Source organism: Pleurodeles waltl, chromosome 11 (assembly GCF_031143425.1).
Source record: "Pleurodeles waltl isolate 20211129_DDA chromosome 11, aPleWal1.hap1.20221129, whole genome shotgun sequence".
In the NCBI taxonomy this organism is placed as follows: domain Eukaryota; kingdom Metazoa; phylum Chordata; class Amphibia; order Caudata; family Salamandridae; genus Pleurodeles; species Pleurodeles waltl.
This window is the reverse complement of record NC_090450.1, coordinates 477,800,971-477,821,180: the sequence shown is the minus strand read 5'-3', so window position 1 is coordinate 477,821,180 and position 20,210 is coordinate 477,800,971. Positions and strand designations below refer to the sequence as shown.

General features: G+C 44.4%; 1 protein-coding gene across 13 annotated transcripts in view; it reads right to left on the bottom strand.

Annotated features, from left to right (window-relative positions):
* The window catches only part of AGFG1 (ArfGAP with FG repeats 1), a 328,958-nt gene that overhangs the window by 25,677 nt on the left and 283,071 nt on the right, over window positions 1-20,210 (bottom strand). For all 13 annotated transcript variants that reach the window (XM_069213848.1, XM_069213840.1, XM_069213844.1 and 10 more), the window contains one exon: window positions 7,389-7,480. In XM_069213848.1, the coding sequence (XP_069069949.1) occupies window positions 7,389-7,480 (92 nt within the window). The remainder of the gene's footprint in view (window positions 1-7,388; window positions 7,481-20,210) is intronic.

Genomic DNA, 20,210 nt, shown 5'->3' with positions numbered 1-20,210 from the left:
AACCCCTGCTCCCGCCCTGAACCCTAAAACCTACCCTGCCCTAAAAACTACCCCACACCTGTGCCCAACCCTACCCCACCCTGTCCTGAAAACAAATCCGACTCCCCACCTGGACACTAAAAGCTACCCCATCCTATCCTAAAAACTACCCCTATCCCCCCCATTCTGAACTCTAAAACCTACTGTGCTTTGCCCTAACAAGTACCCTGACCCGCCTGCCATGAACCCTAAAACATAACCCGTCCTGCCCTAAAAACGACTAACCTCCCCGCCCTAAAGCCTTAAATCTGCCCTAAAAACGACCCCACCCTGTTTTAAAAACTACTCAGACCCCCAAACCCCCACCCTGAACCCTCAAACCTACCCGCCTTGGCCTAAAAACCAACTCAACCCCCCACTCTGAACATAAAAACCTACCCAGCACTGTCTTAAAAATGACCCGACCCCCCCTGCCCTGAACCCTAAAATCTACCCTACCCTGCCCTAAAAACGACTCCAACCCTTTGCCCGAATCCTAAAACCTGCCCAGTCCCAAGTATTACCCCAACCCGCCCCTAAACTCTAAAAAACTACCCAGACCCCCCCACCCCGCCCTGAACCCTATAACCTACCCCACCGTGTCCTAGAAACTACCCCAACCCCCCTTGTCCCAACTCTAAACCCTAAAACCTACCCGGTCCTAAAAACTACCCTGACCCCACACCCCAAACCCTAAAACCTAAAACCTACCCCAGCCTGTCCTAAAAACTACCCCTACCCCTCAGCTCGCACCATTAAACCTACTCTGCCCTGTCCTAAAAGCAACCAGACCCCCACCCTGAACCCTAAAAACCTACCTGCCCTGTCCTTAAAAATGTACCCCATCCGCCCTAGCCCCTTACCTGGCCGCGGTGATCCTCTACGGCTGTTCCTGCTGTGTGCCTGAACCACACATATCCATGGTGCCTTAACCACACATTTGCATGGTTCAGGCACATGCGTGGTGCAGCAAGCGTGGTTACGGCCTGCATGGCTCCAGCCACATAGAAAAGGCTGTTTCCCGTTTGCTGAATACTCCACCGGAGATCGACAAAGCCACTGCACACTCCTGGCAAATGCTGCACTAACAAATGCTTGGGGTAAGCAATGTCAGATTAAGTAAACTGGCTGAATATCTGTTGCAAATCTGTGCCCCTCTATTTTTGTGTAGCCATGGTGGTCACATTGTTGGCTCAAACAACAATGACCTTGTTATGAAACCTGTACTGAAATGCTCGCAGAGCTCAAGTACCTGCCTTGAACTCCAACATGTTTAGGAGAACCATTCTTTTCCGAGGTGACCACTCATCTTGAATGGTAAGGTAATCAGGTGGGCCCACAAGCCCTTGACAGACTTATCTGTCTTAATGGTCACCTGCAGCTGACAGTTAAGAAAAAAAACGGCTCAGTAATAAATTCTTCTACTTACAGCATTGCAGTTTGTGCTGATCGATGGGGTCCTCCACTATTACATTTTCACAGTCCTCAGTAGTTTGTTACCATTGTTTGGCAACACACTTCTGCAGCAGACACAAGTTGGGGGATTACGCAATGCATGCATGATGCCATTATTCCAACAGTTTTATTATGAAAAACAGTGCTGGAGGGTCTAGTGAAGGAGAAGCGACCTCTGAAAGGTAAACACCCATTCCATGTTGGGGTATGCTTTGACCGAATTGAGGATGGCCCCTAAACAGGTTTGGGCCTGGCCCCTACAAAGGTTTGGGCCTGGCCGATTGTAGGAAACTGGCTCATTATATTGTGTACCAAAATAAGGAATACTGTGCAGGGGGTCCAGGGGTTCCTTTATTAGAGAACAGGGCTCGCTCTAGCAATCCCAAGGTGCTCTTTTTAGAGAGTAGTGTGGTCGAGCAGCCTTAGGTTTATCAGAGAGGAATGTTAGACAACTCAATTAGGAGATCCACACCAATTTACAACAATAACAAGTATTGTTATATATGTTTTGCCACAAGATTCATTATGATCAGGTAAGTATGTTTTGCAAGAAAAATCTTTACAGTTTAGAAAAGTCGACAATGCAATTCTTGGAATCTGTAATGTTATCCTATAAAGTAAGAACAAATATGGCAAGCAGACACAGTACAGCGACTTACAGGACCAATCTCCTGGATTTAAGCTACATACTGAGCAAGGGTCAAGGCCACACCAACAGGTCACACCAGTATGCACTGGTGCTGTGGGGTGCAGAGGTGTAGAACGGCGTTGGGTGCCCAATGTTAGTCAAAGGGGATCAGTCCAGTAAACGGTAACGATATATCTGGTAGAGACATATTCTAGTTGCAGATTCCTTACCTTTGAATTTCCCCAGGCATCAGACTGGATCTGGAGATTTTTCTTCGAGCAGTACCTCTGCGCGCCGTCAGGTGACGTCGGTCGATTCCGCGGGCGTCGTGTTCGCTGTGATGAAGTTGCGGTCGTATATAGGCGCCGCCCTGGCCCGCTGACGTCAGATTCTTTCCACGCCAATAGCGAGGAGCCATGAAGAACACAGAGTGGTGCGCCAAAACTAGGGCCCTTAAGGGGAAGTTCCTGTCCCAAGAAATCAGTTCGCAAAGCGTAGAGGATGGGCGGGTCGGTAAGGAATCTGCAATTAGAATATGTCTCTACCAGATATATCGTTACTGAAGGTAAGTAACTTGTACATCTGATAGAGACTTCTAGTTGCAGATTCCTTACCTTTGAATAGATACCTGAGCAATACCATACCTGGTGGTGGGCTGCGAACCAAGATCACACCAAGAAGTCCTGCAGGACCGAAGGGCCAAAGTAGCCGTCCCTTCAGACCCGATTGTCCAGACAGTAGTGTTTGGTAAAAGAGTGCAGAGATGCCCACATCGCTGCCTGACAGATGTCCAGGCTAGCATTGTGGTAGGATCAGTAGCTCTGGTGGAGTGAGCGCGCAAGCCTTCGGGAGGTTGCTTTTTAGCCAGAGCATAGCACATTTTGATGCATAAGAGTCCCCATTGTGAAATGGTCCTCTTCTGCACCGCATTCCCTTTCTTTGGACCCACATATCCCACAAAGAGTTGATCGTCCACCCGGAAGTCTTTGGTACGATCAAGATAGAACGTCAACACTGTTTTTGGGTCCAGTTGGTGGAATCTCTCCTCTTCATATCAGTGTCAGGGCAGGTGTCTAGACCACTGCCATCACCCAAATCCTGCATCCAGTCCATTTGGGGGTCAAACTGGTATTCTAAAGGGTCCAGCATCCCCTCCATACTCTCCCCGTATCCATCCCCACAAGAATAAGGGTCTGGATCAACCCTGGGCAAAGGATAGCCCATAGAGAACGGAATCAGCGTTGAGCTACGTCCTTCCGGCTCCAGGTCGTCGGGTATGAGGATGGGATCGATGTCGATTGTGGGCCCAACCGACGTCGGGAGCATCGTCGTCTGACCCGATGCCAGGGAAGGTCGCGGTGTCACGACCGGCGTCGGGACGGATCCATGATTGGATTAGGAGGGGCCTTTCAGAGCCATGGCTAAAGCCGACGACTTTGAGCCCGAGGGGTCCCCCACCGACTCACCTGTGACAGAGGGCACCAAAGCTGGGTCGATCTGCCCAAAAATGAGGCGCATTGCCTCATAAAATTCTTTAAACTGGGCAGGAGTGGCTCAGACTCCCAAGAAGTCAGGGAATCACAGAGCCGACCTAAAAGAAGGCTATGATGGCGGAGGCCTAGGACGTTAACGCCCTTCCCATGTCGCATCGTCCGAGTGACGAGGTGAAGTCGAAGAACGCTTGTCCTTCTTTGACGCCTTCTTTTTGTGACCCGAATGTCCTGATGACTTGGAGGACGAAGAGTGGTGGTGACTCCGTGGCCGGTCTCGAGACCTTCCTCTCAAATAAGACACTGAGCGCCTCGGAGTCCCTCCTAGCTTTCGGGTTCAGGGTCTGACACTCGGAGCACAACTTCGGGTTGAGGTGCAGATCCATCACCGACATAGTGCGGTGACAGAAGTCGCAGGGCTTGAATTCGGTCTTGCGGGACAACCCTTGACGCATCCACGAACTCATCAATAAACTTTGACAAATGTCGACTTAGTCAAAAAATGACTGAGGTAGCTCTCTCCGGTCTGCACGTAGGGTGGCACGGAAAGAAAAGAACTGACGTCAGCACGCCGGGGTGGCGCCTACATACGACTGCAATGTCATCACGGCAAACACGATGCCAACAACATCCGCGGAGTCGACCAACACCACCTGACTGTGTGCAGAGGTGCTGCTCGAAGAAAAATCTCTATCAGATTTAATTTTTTATATATCATCTGTGCCCATGCTTTCACGTACCCAAACGTATGAACATTTATTCTCTCCTTCCTATATCCCTTTTTTAATTCTATCATTTCACCTCCACTCTTGCATGCTAATCCAATACATCTATTGGCTTTTTTATGTTTCTACATGTCTCCATCTATTGTATCAGCTTTTCGTCCTCGATCTACATCCATCAGCCATGCTTTAGGTCCCCTTTATCGATTTTACTCTCCCTCTCATCATTTTCCTTCCCACTCTTTTCCCTTCTCTTTTGTATTACATTTCTTTTTCCCCATGCCTCTTATCCTTAGTATCTCTCATTGTTTCCCATTTCCCTCATCTTCATTTCACTGTCCATCTCGCCACCTTTCATTTCCTTAAACTATAAAGGTGCCCCTCTCTCTTACTCTCTCTCATATTTAAACTCTTTTTATTTTGTTTCCACCTCCTATCCCTTTATTCCCCACTCAGTTTCGGTATCCCTTTTGAATTTTACTTCAGTTCTCTTTTCTGTCTTGCAAATTGTTCCTTTCACTAGTTTTGGTTCCGTGTCACTCACTCATTTCCTTCCATCCCTTTAAATCCTTTGTGTCCTACATTACATCAAATGTTATATTCTGTTGTGTTTTATTTATTGCCTTCCTGCCGTCATAGACTATAGGCTTTAGCCAGCCTTGACATTTGCAGAACACCATTCCCCATAGAAATTCAAAGAATTGCTCTCCTTGTGAGTGACTGAGTTCCACATTCTTCGGAATGTGATTCTGGGACACAGAGAGGTTTTTTCTACCTCTGGTAAATAGATAGTCCAAGATCCCTAATTTAGAGTTTGACAGTAAGAAAAGCCACATGTTTCTGGTGAAAATGGTAAAACCTAAGGAGAATCCATTGCTAGTCTTCCCTTTACCGGACGAGTTTTTTTTAAGGATATACAACTGGTGGGCTTGACTAAATATTTATCACTTCCTATAGGTAACCCTGCCAAACTAACTCAAGCCGTATACTGCTGGCCTACTGAACCATCAGAGAACTAAGGAGTATGTATGAGGCCCTAATTCATCCTTTCTGTATTCTCACTGACCAGGGAACTTCTGACATCATCTTCTCCATCCATCCGTTACTTCATCATACACTGTTTTCCTCGCTTCGCAATCTCCTTTCTCTCCACTTTAGTTTCCCACCCTTCACTCTCTCTCTATACCAATCCCATTCTACTGTTCTCGCCACTCAATTTCTATTAATTCATGTTCTCTTTAGTCACTTCCCTCTCTCCCTCCATCTGCTTATCTAGACTTATTTTCTTCCTCCTCTTTCCTCTCTTCCCTAATTATTCTCCCCCTAACATCTCCGCTTTACACATCCATTTGTCTGTCCGCCTCGCTCACAGTCTTTGATTTCCTTCAGTCTCTCTTTCTCCTTTCCGCTGAATAAATCCTAACTGCCTTCTTTTTACCCATATCTATATATCTATTCATATTTTACTTGAAATTTGAAGTTATTTAAAACCTTTTGGGGTTCATCGTTTACATTTTATTCCCTTTGTCATTTTCTCTCTCTTCACTTTTGTTTCCCACCATTCTTTCTCTCTCTTTATAGCAAGCTCTCATTCTACCCTGCCCTCGACTTAGTCTTTCCTTATTTCGTCTCTTCCCTTTCTTTTTTCTCTCCATCGATTTGTTCAGAATTTTCTCCTCTCCTCTTTCCTCTCTTCTCTCCCTCAATTACTTCTTCCTCTTTCATCTCTCCCTGTTTGTCTCTTTACCCCTCTTCCAGTCTCACATTTCCTTTTATGTCTTTCTTCTTTTCTTCTCTAGTGCTTCCCTGCCTTTAACTTTTTACCTCAGGATAGCGATTGAATGAGGATTTTTTTTTTACAGCAACAGAGTAAAAAAATGTGGGTTTGGTTTACCCGTTTCCATTTATACTTTTAAATTTGAAGTTGTTTAAAACGTTTGGGATTCTTAGTGTTTTTCTCTTGTTCTACTGCTCTTCAGGCATCCACAGTATATCATTAAAATGACACTCGCAACTTTAATGGGAGAAGATTGGCAGTGCAGCAGGCATTTTGATTGTCAGAACTTTGTGGTCTGCTGCAGGGGACAAAAGCCTCCTACCCACACCCAAGATCTGTCAATTGTGCTGCTTAGAAGAAGCACCTCTTGGGACAGGAGGAGGTGCACCACGTGCTGTGCCTGTATAGTTTGGCCAACTGTTGTTTGGCAAATGACAAAAATGGGCCTAGGCCTGGCTTTGTAGCATGGTGAGACTAACTTACACTTAAGGCCAAAGCAGCCTTTGGGTTTCTAAGCCTGCAGCAAAATTAGCCCAGACATGTGGAGCTGCTTTACCCAAAGCTAAAAACCCAGCCCACCATCCGGCCTCTGCCACCGGCCCCTCATGCAAAGGCTGATTGCCCGTCCTGCCTATCAGACCCTAGAGGTGTTCCTCGCTACTAGCTATCGGGGAAAGGACCCTCCAAAGTACCTGAAGCTATATCTTGGTCCTACATGTGATCTTGCAGCAGAAACATCCTATGAAGGTAACCTTATTGTGAGGTCTGCATCATAAAATAATGATTAATGTGCTCTTCTCTAAATCGATTTTCCATTATATTAAGTGGCTCACAGAGTACTCTATACAAAACGAAAGAGGCAACTTCCCAGCCACTTTCTTGACATTCTTGTTGGAAATACGGTAAAGGTGCTGAGATGGCCTCTCTTCCACTTGAAATGTCTCAGGGTACTGCAAAGAGGGGAAATGATAGCAGCAGACAAGTGTTAGCGTTTTAGCTTTTAACATTGGGAAAAAGTGATAGAAGTTACATTTGGAAAAAAAAAAAATGACTGGATGATTCTGGGATTTTTTTTTTTTGGGACTACTTAATGCCAAAACACATGTTGGGTGAAACTTACTCTTTATATTTTAGAACATTCTAAAGTTTGATCAGTTGAGAGCTATTGTTCCCTATGTAAATGACTGCATGCAGCAGATGATCATTTCCATTTGCGCTAGGTTCAAACATGCAACATCAATTAACCAAAAAGCTAAGCCTACAACAGAAATAGAAAAAAATAATATAAAAGTACTTACCATAAAAGGATTACTAGCTAACCCAGGAGCTGCAATTTGGCCAAATGGAGTTACCACCGGTTTTGCTTGACCAAATACTGCAAACCCACCACCTTTAAATGAAGAGTAAACCACATTAGTAAAAGAGCACACCAGAATACTCAGTTTGAATTCTATTAATCCGATTAATAAAATGTGTGTAAACTTAGAAGGGTTGAGTGTGTATACTCATACCACTATGTATTATATCGCTTCAAGCAATCTTGGTAAAGCCTTTACAACAAAGAATTTAAATAAAAAGGAGGGGTAACATGTTCATTGTTTGTGCTAACTTGTCATTAGCAGGTATCTCAATATTTAACATGTGGTAAGATAAAAAGTGGCAATGTAGCATGAAAAGAGGCAACTGTTTAATTCATTTTAACTCCCAGAATTCTGAATGAACGTTTTAGTACATGTAGGAGGCTGGACTGGCTTGTAGTGAGTACCAAGGGGTACTTGCACCTTGCACCAGGCCCAGTTATCCCTTATTAGTGTATAGGGTGTCTAGCAGCTTAGGCTGATAGATAATGGTAGCTTAGCAGAGCAGCTTAGGCTGAACTAGGAGACGTGTGAAGCTACTACAGTACCACCTAGTGTCATATGCACAATATCATAAGAAAACACAATACACAGTTATACTAAAAATAAAGGTACTTTATTTTTATGACAATATGCCAAAGTATCTTAGAGTGTACCCTCAGTGAGAGGATAGGAAATATACACAAGATATATATACACAATAGCAAAAATATGCAGTATAGTCTTAGAAAACAGTGCAAACAATGTATAGTTACAATAGGATGCAATGGGGAAACATAGGGATAGGGGCAACACAAACCATATACTCCAAAAGTGGAATGCGAACCACGAATGGACCCCAAACCTATGTGACCTTGTAGAGGGTCGCTGGGACTATTAGAAAATAGTGAGAGTTAGAAAAATAACCCTCCCCAAGACCCTGAAAAGTGAGTGCAAAGTGCACTAAAGTTCCCCTAAGGACAAAGTAGTCGTGTTAGAGGAATAATGCAGGAAAGACACAAACCAGCAATGCAACAACTGTGGATTTCCAATCTAGGGTACCTGTGGAACAAGGGGACCAAGTCCAAAAGTCACAAGCAAGTCGGAGATGGGCAGATGCCCAGGAAATGCCAGCTGCGGGTGCAAAGAAACTTCGACTGGACAGAAGAAGCTGAGGTTTCTGCAGGAACGAAAAGGGCTAGAGACTTCCCCTTTGGTGGACGGATCCCTCTCGCCTTGGAGAGTCGTGCAGAAGTGTTTTCCCGCCAGAAGGACGCCAACAAGCCTTGCTAGTCGCAAATCGTGCGTTTGGCGTTTTTGGACGCTGCTGGGGCCCAGGAGGGACCAGGAGGTCGCAAATTGGACCTGAAGAGAGAGGGGACGTCGAGCAAGACAAGGAACCCTCTCTGAAGCCGGTAGCACCCGGAGAAGTGCCAGAAACAGGCACTACGAGGATGTGTGAAACGGTGCTCGCCGAAGTTGCACAAAGGAGTCCCATGTCGCCGGAGACCAACTTAGAAAGTCGTGCAATGCAGGTTAGAGTGCCGTGGACCCAGGCTTGGCTGTGCACAAAGGATTTCCGCCGGAAGTGCACAGGGGCCGGAGTAGCTGCAAAGTCGCGGTTCCCAGCAATGCAGCCCAGCGAGGTGAGGCAAGGACTTACCTCCACCAAACTTGGGCTGAAGAGTCACTGGACTGTGGGGCTCACTTGGACAGAGTCGCTGGATTCGAGGGACCTCGCTCGTCGTGCTGAGAGGAGACCCAAGGGACCGGTAATGCAGCTTTTTGGTGCCTGCGGTTGCAGGGGGAAGATTCCGTCGACCCACGGGAGATTTCTTCGGAGCTTCTGGTGCAGAGAGGAGGCAGGCTACCCCCACAGCATGCACAAGCAGGAAAACAGTCGAGAAGGCGGCAGGATCAGCGTTACAGAGTTGCAGTAGTCGTCTTTGCTACTATGTTGCAGGTTTCCAGCGCGGTCAGCAGTCGTTTCCTTATCAGAAGGTGAAGAGAGAGATGCAGAGGAACTCGGATGAGCTCTTGCATTCGTTATCTAAAGTTTCCCCAGAGACAGAGACCCTAAATAGCCAGAAAAGAGGGTTTGGCTACCTAGGAGAGAGGATAGGCTACTAACACCTGAAGGAGCCTATCAGCAGGAGTCTCTGACGTCACCTGGTGGCACTGGCCACTCAGAGCAGTCCAGTGTGCCAGCAGCACCTCTGTTTCCAAGATGGCAGAGGTCTGGAGCACACTGGAGGAGCTCTGGACACCTCCCAGGGGAGGTGCAGGTCAGGGGAGTGGTCACTCCCCTTTCCTTTGTCCAGTTTCACGCCAGAGCAGGGGCTAAGGGGTCCCTGAACCGGTGTAGACTGGCTTATGCAGAATTGGGCACCTCTGTGCCCAACAAAGCATTTCCAGAGGCTGGGGGAGGCTACTCCTCCCCTGCCTTCACACCATTTTCCAAAGGGAGAGGGTGTCACACCCTCTCTCAGAGGAAGTTCTTTGTTCTGCCATCCTGGGCCAGGCCTGTCTGGACCCCAGGAGGGCAGCTGCCTGTCTGAGGGGTGGGCAGCAGCAGCAGCTGCAGTGAAACCCCAGGAAGGGCAGTTTGGCAGTACCAGGGTCTGTGCTACAGACCACTGGGATCATGGGATTGTGCCAACTATGCCAGGATGGCATAGAGGGGGCAATTCCATGATCATAGACATGTTACATGGCCATATTCGGAGTTACCCATTGTGAAGCTACATATAGGTAGTGACCTATATGTAGTGCACGCGTGTAATGGTGTCCCCGCACTCACAGAGTTCAGGGAATTGGCTCTGAACAATGTGGGGGCACCTTGGCTAGTGCCAGGGTGCCCTCACACTAAGTAACTTTGCACCTAACCTTTACCAGGTAAAGGTTAGACATATAGGTGACTTATAAGTTACTTAAGTGCAGTGTAAAATGGCTGTGAAATAACGTGGACGTTATTTCACTCAGGCTGCAGTGGCAGGCCTGTGTAAGATTTGTCAGAGCTCCCTATGGGTGGCAAAAGAAATGCTGCAGCCCATAGGGATCTCCTGGAACCCCAATACCCTGGGTACCTCAGTACCATATACTAGGGAATTATAAGGGTGTTCCAGTAAGCCAATGTAAATTGGTAAAAATGGTCACTAGCCTGTTAGTGACAATTTGGAAAGAAATGAGAGAGCATAACCACTGAGGTTCTGATTAGCAGAGCCTCAGTGAGACAGTTAGTCACTACACAGGTAACACATTCAGGCACACTTATGAGCACTGGGGCCCTGGGTTACCAGGGTCCCAGTGACACATACAACTAAAACAACATATATACAGTGAAAAATGCAGGTAACATGCCAGGCAAGATGGTACTTTCCTACAGTACACAAAAACATTGCCTGCAGCAATGAAGTCAGTCATAAGAATATTTGACTGAAAATCTAAATTCTATTACCAAACAGTAATCTGTGTTGCCATGTATAAAGCTAAAACCCAAGTGAAAAGTGACACCACCACCTTAAAGACATCTGGAAGCAGTCTTGCCCCATCATACACAGCATTCAGACAGCAAGTTTGTGTTTAGGTCTGATGTACAAACAGCTTTAGCTGCCTCGCTAGTCTATTGTGATCTTCATAATTCATATTCTTAGTAATGCAGCGCCCTTGAGCCCCTGCTCCGTTGGAGTGTCACTCACTTTAGTCAGCCCTCAGCACAACATACATGAAGTGGGAGACTGGATCAACCAGTTACAACTGCTGGCTTGTAGGCAATGCCAGTCATATTTCTGTGTTTGGCTTGTCTGGCAGTTTGAGTGACCACATTTAGCCTGCTTGCTTACTTTCTGTTTCTGCATCCTGAAGTGAGGGCTACTGAGAGGCAAATGAGTTTGCTTCAGTCTGTGAATGTCTGTTTTACCCTCCTCAACTTGTAAGCACTTAACTGAGGCTCAAGCGATCCTCGTGAATGCTCTACCTCACCCACTCAGTTACCAAGCCTCAGAGAGGTTCTGACTTCTGGTTTGCCTTACCAGCGATGCATGGATGTAAAGTGACAAATCATGACCTTCTGAGGCACTATAAGTGTAAAGCCTCACTACCACCACAGTTAACATTAGTATCACCACTGTCACCATTTTCACCAACATTACCCCCAAAGATCAGTGCCAACAGGCCACCATGTTAAAAGTTGGGTTTCTGATTGGCAGAGGTATGCACCCTGTCCAAGCAGGAACCACAATCCTAGTCAGTGTAAGTCGGACACACACCATAAATTAACCTGTGCTCACAGTCTGGTAGCCTGGTACAGAGAAGGCAGGCTTAACTTAGGAGGCAGTGTGTAAATTATTTGTGCAACCCTTAAAACAATAAAACAGTGAAAACACTGCACAGAAAGATACCACACATTGTTAGAAAATTAGAGCGTAATTTAACACACCACCACCAATACAACAAAAATCCAATAAACAGAAGTAGAGATATGAATTTTTTGGATATCGGCAAATAAAGTGCCAACCGGGGTTATCTGGTCGTGCTTGACCGGGGCAAATCTGAAAGTTTAGGCCGATCACAATGGAACACGGGTTGGATACAGAGACCAATCTTGTCCCCCCGCAAGAGTATCTTTGGATAGAGGATGTGTCGGCATCGAAGACCTAATGAAAGCAGCAAAGGAGGTGTTGCGCCGGTGTTGATCCCTTTGGTTCAAATTTGCACAGTTGGAGATGTGGTGTTGGCAAACCCTTTGAAATGAAGGTGATACATCGCTGAGGCACGCAACTTGCAATGTGAAGTCCTCGAGCAGTGATGGACAATGTGTCTGTTTTGACTGGTGCAATGGCGACAATGCATAGATTTTGGCAGTTGCCACACTTTACACCCACTTCCAATGGCCCAGGACTGGCAGGTTAAGACATGCAGCAATCAAAGTCTATGTGTTGTGGGTGATGATGGGTCAACGTCTTCTGTGTCCCTAAAACTTTAGAAGAACAGGAGGCAAGCAAGTTGGCAAGCCCTTGGAGTCACTCTGGGTTCAAGCGAGATGGGTCCAGTACTTCCTCAGCAAGGTAGCACAGCAGAAGAGCAGTTCTTCCAGAGCAGCAGTCCAGAGTGGCAGTCCTTGTAGCACACCAGTCCTTCCTGGAAGGCAAATTATTCACAGGACCAGTAGTGCAGTGAGTTGGTAGGGTCAGAAGTCCAGTTCTTATACCCAGTGGTGCCTTTGAGCTGGGAGTGACTTCAAAGAAGGGCTTTAAAATGGATATAGGTCCTCCTATCCTGCTCAGGCTCCGGACTCACTACATGGGGTTATGCAGCCTTTTGTGTTGAAGCAAGACACTGCCTATTGAGGTGTGTCACCTTCTCCCACCCACCCTGCCCAGAATGGACCATCAGGATGTAGATGGCCCAACAGTCCCCCCCCCAAAGCTTCCTTTGTATGTGGTGTCTGAAGAGACTGTACAAAGTCAAGCTGTTGCCCAACGCAGCCCAGATGTGTATTGGAGACAGACTGCAGGCACACAGGGCAAAGAGCAGGAAAATGCTAACCTTCTAAAAGTGGCATTTTCAGAATTTAATAAGGAATTATGAACCTTAACCGATGATAGGGGTAGGCCTCAGTGAAAAATGATTGGAGAGCTTTTCACAAACAGGACATGTAAAAGAACTGCATTTACTGCCTTTCAATTACATCGCACCCTGCTCTATGCGCAACCTAGGGCCTTTCTGAGGGGCGGAAAATGTAATAGAAGGGGAGTTTAAGGCGTTGCATCATGTTTCAAATGCCAAGTCGACATGACGTCTAAACAGCATGTACAGGCTCTACAATGGCAGGCCTGAGACGTGTTGAAGGGCTACTTGAGTGGGTGGCACACACAGTGATGTAGCCCCACTAGTACCATTTAATTTACAGGCCCTGGGGCACATGTGGTAAAGTTTATTAAGGGCTTTTAAGTGAATTAAATATGCCACCTGTGGATGCACCAATCAAACCATGTTTAGGGGAGAGCACACATGCACTTTAGCACTGGTCAGCAGTGGTAAAGTGCTGAGTCCTAAGGCTAGCAAAAATAAATCAGCAAAAAATTGGAGGGGGAAAAAGGCAAAAAGTTTGATTGTGACCCTGTAGAGAGGGCCATTTCCAACACACCATTACTAATGTTACTTCCAAACAGTTACCATCACCAAAACCAATACTCTCACACACATTATCACAAGCATCACCAATACCATTAACACTTTCACCATAATTATCACTACTGTCACTATCAACATCACCAGCACAGCTAGTACCATTTCACCTCTGCTAGTACCACACCACTAATGTCACCTGCATGCTCACCAAAACCTCTATCATTGCCACTACCCTTACTACTATCATTGCTATTGCTTCTATTATTACTACTTTCAGCACCACCATGACGTTCTTGTGTGTTTATGTGCATTAGACTGTGTGTGTTTGAGAAAAAGAAAGGGTAATGTGGGCATATTTGTGAAAGACTATGCGTTGGAGTACAGTAAAAAAAAAAAGAAAATTGTCATATCTACTGTCTTAGCAAACACTTGTTAGAGATCGGTTTCAGAAAGAATCTATAAGGCCCTCTTCAAAAAAATGATTCTAATTGTTGTTGAGGTGGATGGAACATTCATGAAAGTACAGAGAATAACCATGATGAATAACTAGAGATCTAGGATTAAAAGTGACTTTCATTTTATTCTTTATCATGGGATTCTCTAGGACAATAATAAAAAGAGACTAGAACAGCAAGCCTAATCAAAATGCACACTAGACCAGGAGATTAACAAGAACATTTATGCAAAAACACAGCACAGGTACACCAGACCCAGAAGTATTATCTGTTCTGTGTTCTCTCGCACACTTACTCTCCTAACCAAATGAAGAACTACTAAGAAAACCTCACAGAACATGTGTTGACAATAGAATTTGTGCATTTGGTTAAAGTGGAATTCCACCAATAAACAATATTCAATTTTCAAAGAGGAAACTGTCTCCCTAGGAAAATACATTTCCGAGACCTTTGAAGAAATCTTCATCTGTACAAACTATTGAAGACAAATCCAAGCATACTTGCAACGAGCAGTAGTGGCAACATACTTTTCAAGAACACTATACACCATATTTAATGAAATACGTTAAGTTAGGATAAATTATTCTTGGTGCATTTGAAGGTCAGTCTAGTTCTTCGGATGCAGAACACCTTGTAATATTAATGGCTGAAATGCACATGGGAAAAGGCATCTCAGTGACTTCCAGATGAACAAGCAGCTGTTCGGAAGGGCCAGGTGACCATACTGTATCCACTCAGAAATAAGACTGTCAAAGTCGGTGATGGCAGGCTGGGGTGCATAATCTTCACTGACCCCACTAAGGGGTTCGGTTTATAGAGGATATCTGTTTATCACCATTGAGAAAAACTATCTGGGCCAATGAGGAACTTCCTTGAGTTGTAATGCTTCATCAAGTTGGTCACTTTTGAGAGTTGTGGAATTGAAGAAAAGCAAAAAGGGAGGTTGTCAAACATTTGAAAGAGTATTCTCCTTTCACAGTGGCTCTGCAGATATGAATGTGTGAATTCTCTTCTGTGGGGGAACACATTCTTATGTGAAGACCTCCACACCTACCTCCCTCCTGTGTTGCTCTAACATGAATCGGTTGAGCTAATTTGTGTTTGAGTTCTGTAGACTTCACTGCTGAAGTATTAAGTGGCTTGAACTGTACAGATGGTAGTGTGACTTGTCTTGCTGTGGAGACACAAGGAGGTGGTCTATTGTGGTATGAAGATTTTAAAGCACTTTCTGCTGAGAACCGTACTTGAGAAGCCAGTCATCCAGTATAGGGTAGATGAAGAGACCCAAAGAAAAAAGAAAACCAAAGCCATGCATTTCAAGAATGTTTTTAGATCTGACAGACTGAGGAAAGGCCTTTGTCAGAAGTAGTGTGTTAATCAAGAATAATGGTATCTGAAAATATGAGTCCTGAAGATCTATGAGGCACATCCTTTCTCCATGATGTAAATGAGTGACTGCACTGTCAACTTCTCTCTTGAACCATTTTAAGCAGTTTGTTTTTTTGGTTGAGTACTGGATGCATGTCTGTGTTTCTGAAGAAGGTAGCAGTACATGCATTTGGTACTTCAGTGTTTAAGGATAAGCAGCTGTTTTTTCTGAATGAGAAAAAGTATTCCATGTACCAGCTGAGGTCAACATCCTTGATAGTATACTGGCCAAAGAACCTCACACCTGATTTTCTATCCATTCTGAACAATATATGCCACCCATCTGTCTTTTGGTAGTAACCAAAAACATCGGTGACTGGTAGAAAAATTCTTTCACCAGGGCACCACTTCAGGCCACTAAAGCCATTGCATGTTAGGTGAATGGCTGGTGGTGTTTTCTTCCTTTTTGTTTTTTCGTCATTGTAAAGGGCCTCTGTTGTTGCAATTTTATTTGCAAATAGGGGCTATGAACACACAGTAGCTGCCTTTTGCCACAGCCTTATAGTATTTATATTTGATTTTTTTAGAGGAATATCACCCTTAACTAGTATATCATGGAGCTGAAACTAGAGTTTGCTGAAGATGCAGATACACCAACCCTGCAGGGGGTGGCTAAATTCAGGAAAACTGCCACGTTCTCAGCACCTTTCTGAACTTTAATACCTGATTCATAACGGAGGTATAAAGGCTACATTATTCTATCTGGCTCCAGCTGCAATCAAAAGGCTACGTTGCCCACAGATTTTAGACAAAATGTTGGTATCACAAGAAGATAAAGATTTGTGGATCTTAATACGCAAGAAGGAAGGTACCACTTAAGGCAAAGCTGAAGTGGTGATTTATAGAGAGAATAAAATGGCTTTGTGGACCAAAGTAATTTCAAAAACTGGGGAGATATAATTGCTGAAGTTCATGCCATATGCCAACCTGGCTGCATAATTCTGAATCAGCGAAGACAGATCTACAGGTCAGAAAGGAGGGCAGACCTAGGTAGATGGCATTAGTAATCTAAGCATGGAAATATAAAAACAAAATCACAATTTGAATTTGTTCAGCAGGGCAAAAAAGATGAAGCTAACACCTCAGAGTATGTTGGTGTCAACACCAGAGCAGTACGCGCTCTATTGGTGACAAAAATTCAAAAACCCAGCACTCTCAAAACAACGTAATTTATGCATTGTGCTGATATGTTGCAGTTTAACCTTTTGCATTGCAGAGTTCAATCCTGAAAACTTATTTATAATATGCTTACAAATACTGTTCCTTTCCAATGTATTGCTGCAGGTTTTCAGAGTGTGTTAGGGTGTGGCCCCTTTCCAGGGCCTTCCAGAGACTTTCCCTTCAACATGCCTGGGCGTGGTTCAGGGGCTGGGCCAAGACTCTATAAAAGAGAGCCAGCCCAACTCCCAGTGCTCACTATTCAGAGGTCCCGTGGCAGAGCAGCAGCTTCTTCCTGACCTCCTGTCCCGGCGGCCTATTTGGATCTTCCAGTCTTCTGCCCTCATCCTTCATTGGTGATCATTGTTCCAGGCGTTAAGACAGTGGTTGGACATTTCCCGACACAGTTATTGAGAATTTTCATATTCTTGGTTTAATTCTTAAATGAATAACAGATTACTTGAGCGCGGCCATTATTTGAAATTTATATGGTGGTTTACAAATAGTCAGGACGTGCAATTTATTCCATAAAGGTTTGACTTTGTAATTCATTACGCGCTGCCATTTCTTGACATTTACGTGGTGGCTTAATAGGCAAGACGCACAATTCGTTTTATGGTGTTTGGACATTGTTGTCCATTGCGCGCTGCTATTTCTTGACATTTATATGATGTTTTATGAGTTGGCAAGACGCGCAACTCGTTTCATGAGAATTTAACTTTGTTGTTCATTGCGCGCTACCATTTCTTGACATTTACATGGTGGCTTAAGAATCGGCAAAAGAAGCGCGATTTGTTTCAATGTACTTTGATCTTGTTATTTATTGTGAGCTGTTATTCCGTGACATTTATATCGTGTTTTACGAATCAGCAAGACGCACGATTCAATTAATGAGGATTTTACTTTGATATTCATTGCATGTTACCATTTCTTGCTATTTTACATGGTAACACTCGAATTGGCAAGACGCACGATTCTCTCCTCGAGTTTAATTCATGTTGTTTATTGTATGCCACTATTCTAAGATATTTATTATGTAATATTTGAGTTGACAAGTTATGTGATTTGTTTCCCTGATATATATATATATATCTGCAATATTCGCAATTTGTGTTGAAACATTTTAAGAATACACAGAAGGACAGAGTTTCTAGATGCAATATTGTATGGTCCTAGTATACATGGTGGTACCCGGCCATCTTGAAACTTAGTCATTTTAAACTTAACTCTTAGATTGTTCATGTTTTCAGAGTAACTAGGCTTAGAATCATAGTTTAGTATTGATTTCAGGAGATATAATTTTCATATTGTGTGTTCTAACCTTTTTCTTACTACAGGTCTCCTTCCCAGCTGTTCCCTTCCTAATCCCCTCTTCCCCTCTTGAACTCTCTCAGTCTCTGTGATTTATCTATCAGAGTCTTGGAGCTGTTCAGTGGTGGACGTGTTGGGAACGTGCACAGACACGAGGATCTGGTGACTCCGACAGTTGGTGAAATAGTCAAGATTTCACCACCTTTGAGACCTGGTGTGGTAGAGTTAGTTGCGAGTCAATTTTTATTCCCAAACTCTTTACTGCTTTCACCAGGAGGGGTAAGTAGACATAATAAAGAAGGGCAGTGTGAACATTGTAAAAATGTAAGGGCTTTAGGTGAGCACAAAATCTTAGTCTTGCTTCCATTAGATTGGAGAGAACTTCTACTCATCCAGCACTGCACAACGAAGAGGCCATTTTGCAGTTTAGCCACCACAGTCAATGGGTCACTTCTATTTAAACAATGATTTAGGTATCATCTACATATTTAAAAAAAAAAAGGTAAACCCAAAAGACTCAATAAGGTGGAGCTAGGGAATAACCAAGATGAAAAAGAATTGGGCACAGAATAGAGCCTTGGGCCCCATGCATGAGTAAGGTCTTCCCGAGGACTCAAAGGAGGTCCACACCACCCAGTAAGATCCCTGGGATATAAAAAAGGAGCAATCCAGAATAAAGCCTGTGAACTGATGCTAAATTCTTGGAAGGACAGCGCTGGAGTGATCGTACTGAAGGCTGCTGTTAGATGCAGAGCGATCAACCCAGTGAGAATATCGACGTCAGCAGTGAGCCATAAGTCCTCAAACACTAAAACAATGATTAGTTTAGTGCTATAACCTGCACAGTAACCAGACTAGGAGGAATACAAAGTGAACCCTGATATTTCTTCTTTTCAAAGCTCCTTTATTTAAACATGACTGCCTGGTTTCTTATTTTTATTAGTTTCACGATCTTTGTGGTACCCAGAAATGAAGAGTTAAAAAAGATCCAAAATGTTTGTGCTGCCCGAATGTCAATAAGGTTAGGCTTAGAAAAGAAAAATATTTCACTGAGAGCCAGTGGTAATTTTGATTAAGATTAAACAGCGGTGTCTTCAGCTGTACCTATTTGTTCAAAAGGGTCCATGCCCTCCTTGAAGTCCTTTCCCCCCCGCCCCCCTCTGAGGAGGAGTTCAAAAACTGTTCCACTAAGTCCCATACGGTGCCAATCTAGCTACCTTGGGGTGGGTTGGAGAAAGGGGGCTGGGAGAGGGGAATACGTGGGAAGATAGAGGATTTGGCGGTCCTCTTTATTGTGGGTGATGACTAGTTAAGTGGTTTACCCAGAGTAGGAAGGTTGCTTGCACTTTTATTTCAGAAGGGGGCAAAAAGCCAAGCCAAGCAAAATAAACTAAATCTTTATTGCAGGTATCACTAACTCATTGGAGTCTTTTTTTTCTTAAGGGTTTTCTCATCACACAGGACTCAGCATTTCATGGCTCATGATTTCTTATCCTGCACATTTTTTAAATGAGAGAACAGTGTGTCCATTGCAGAATCTAGAAGGCCAGGGTTCAATATGGGTCTCGGTTGTGGCGTAGTTTTCATAGTTCAAAAGTAAATGATATCTGGACTGGAGGGTCAATTACCTCAAAAGTTTAACTTATTTTTTTCACCAGCCTTGTTCAACACTCTGTGAAAAGAGCTGTCTGCCAGTGGTAAAATCTAAGGAAAGTAGGGAATTTAGTGTTTGAGGAGAACGGAACTCACAATATAACGTGAATTCTGTCTCAAGAGTAATACGGTGTCTTCTATTAAAAGTCTACAGAGTGACCTTTCTGGGACAATCCTGTGATTCTACATCATGTTTTGTGACATCCCTTTTCAGTAGGGTGGGTGCCCCTAGGGCTTTCCACTGAAGGGCATCCTGCCTCAATAGGTGTTCCCTAAGACATTTCTCTTTCAGGTTCAACTTTCATTGGGCTGCCAGGGTGAAACAAAAGGGAGTTTCAGGCTTGTTTTACCTTCTCTGGGCTTGTTATCTTTCCAGCAACCTCATGAAACTTCTTCATCTCTAGATCGCTTGTGTCACTGCTGGTCTCTTTTGAGCCTTTTTTCTTTATTGTTTCTTTGAGGTAAACTGGAGTGAGGAGGCATCTAAAGAGGGAAAAAATAATTGTCTAATCTACAGTTAGCTGAAGCACCTTAGGTGGCGCTTCTTTGATTCTGGAGAGCAGGATAGAATCCTGATTTCCTTTCTATGAACAGAGACCCAATGTTGTTTGTGAGTGTCTCAACATCAAGGCCTTCGATGCAGTAC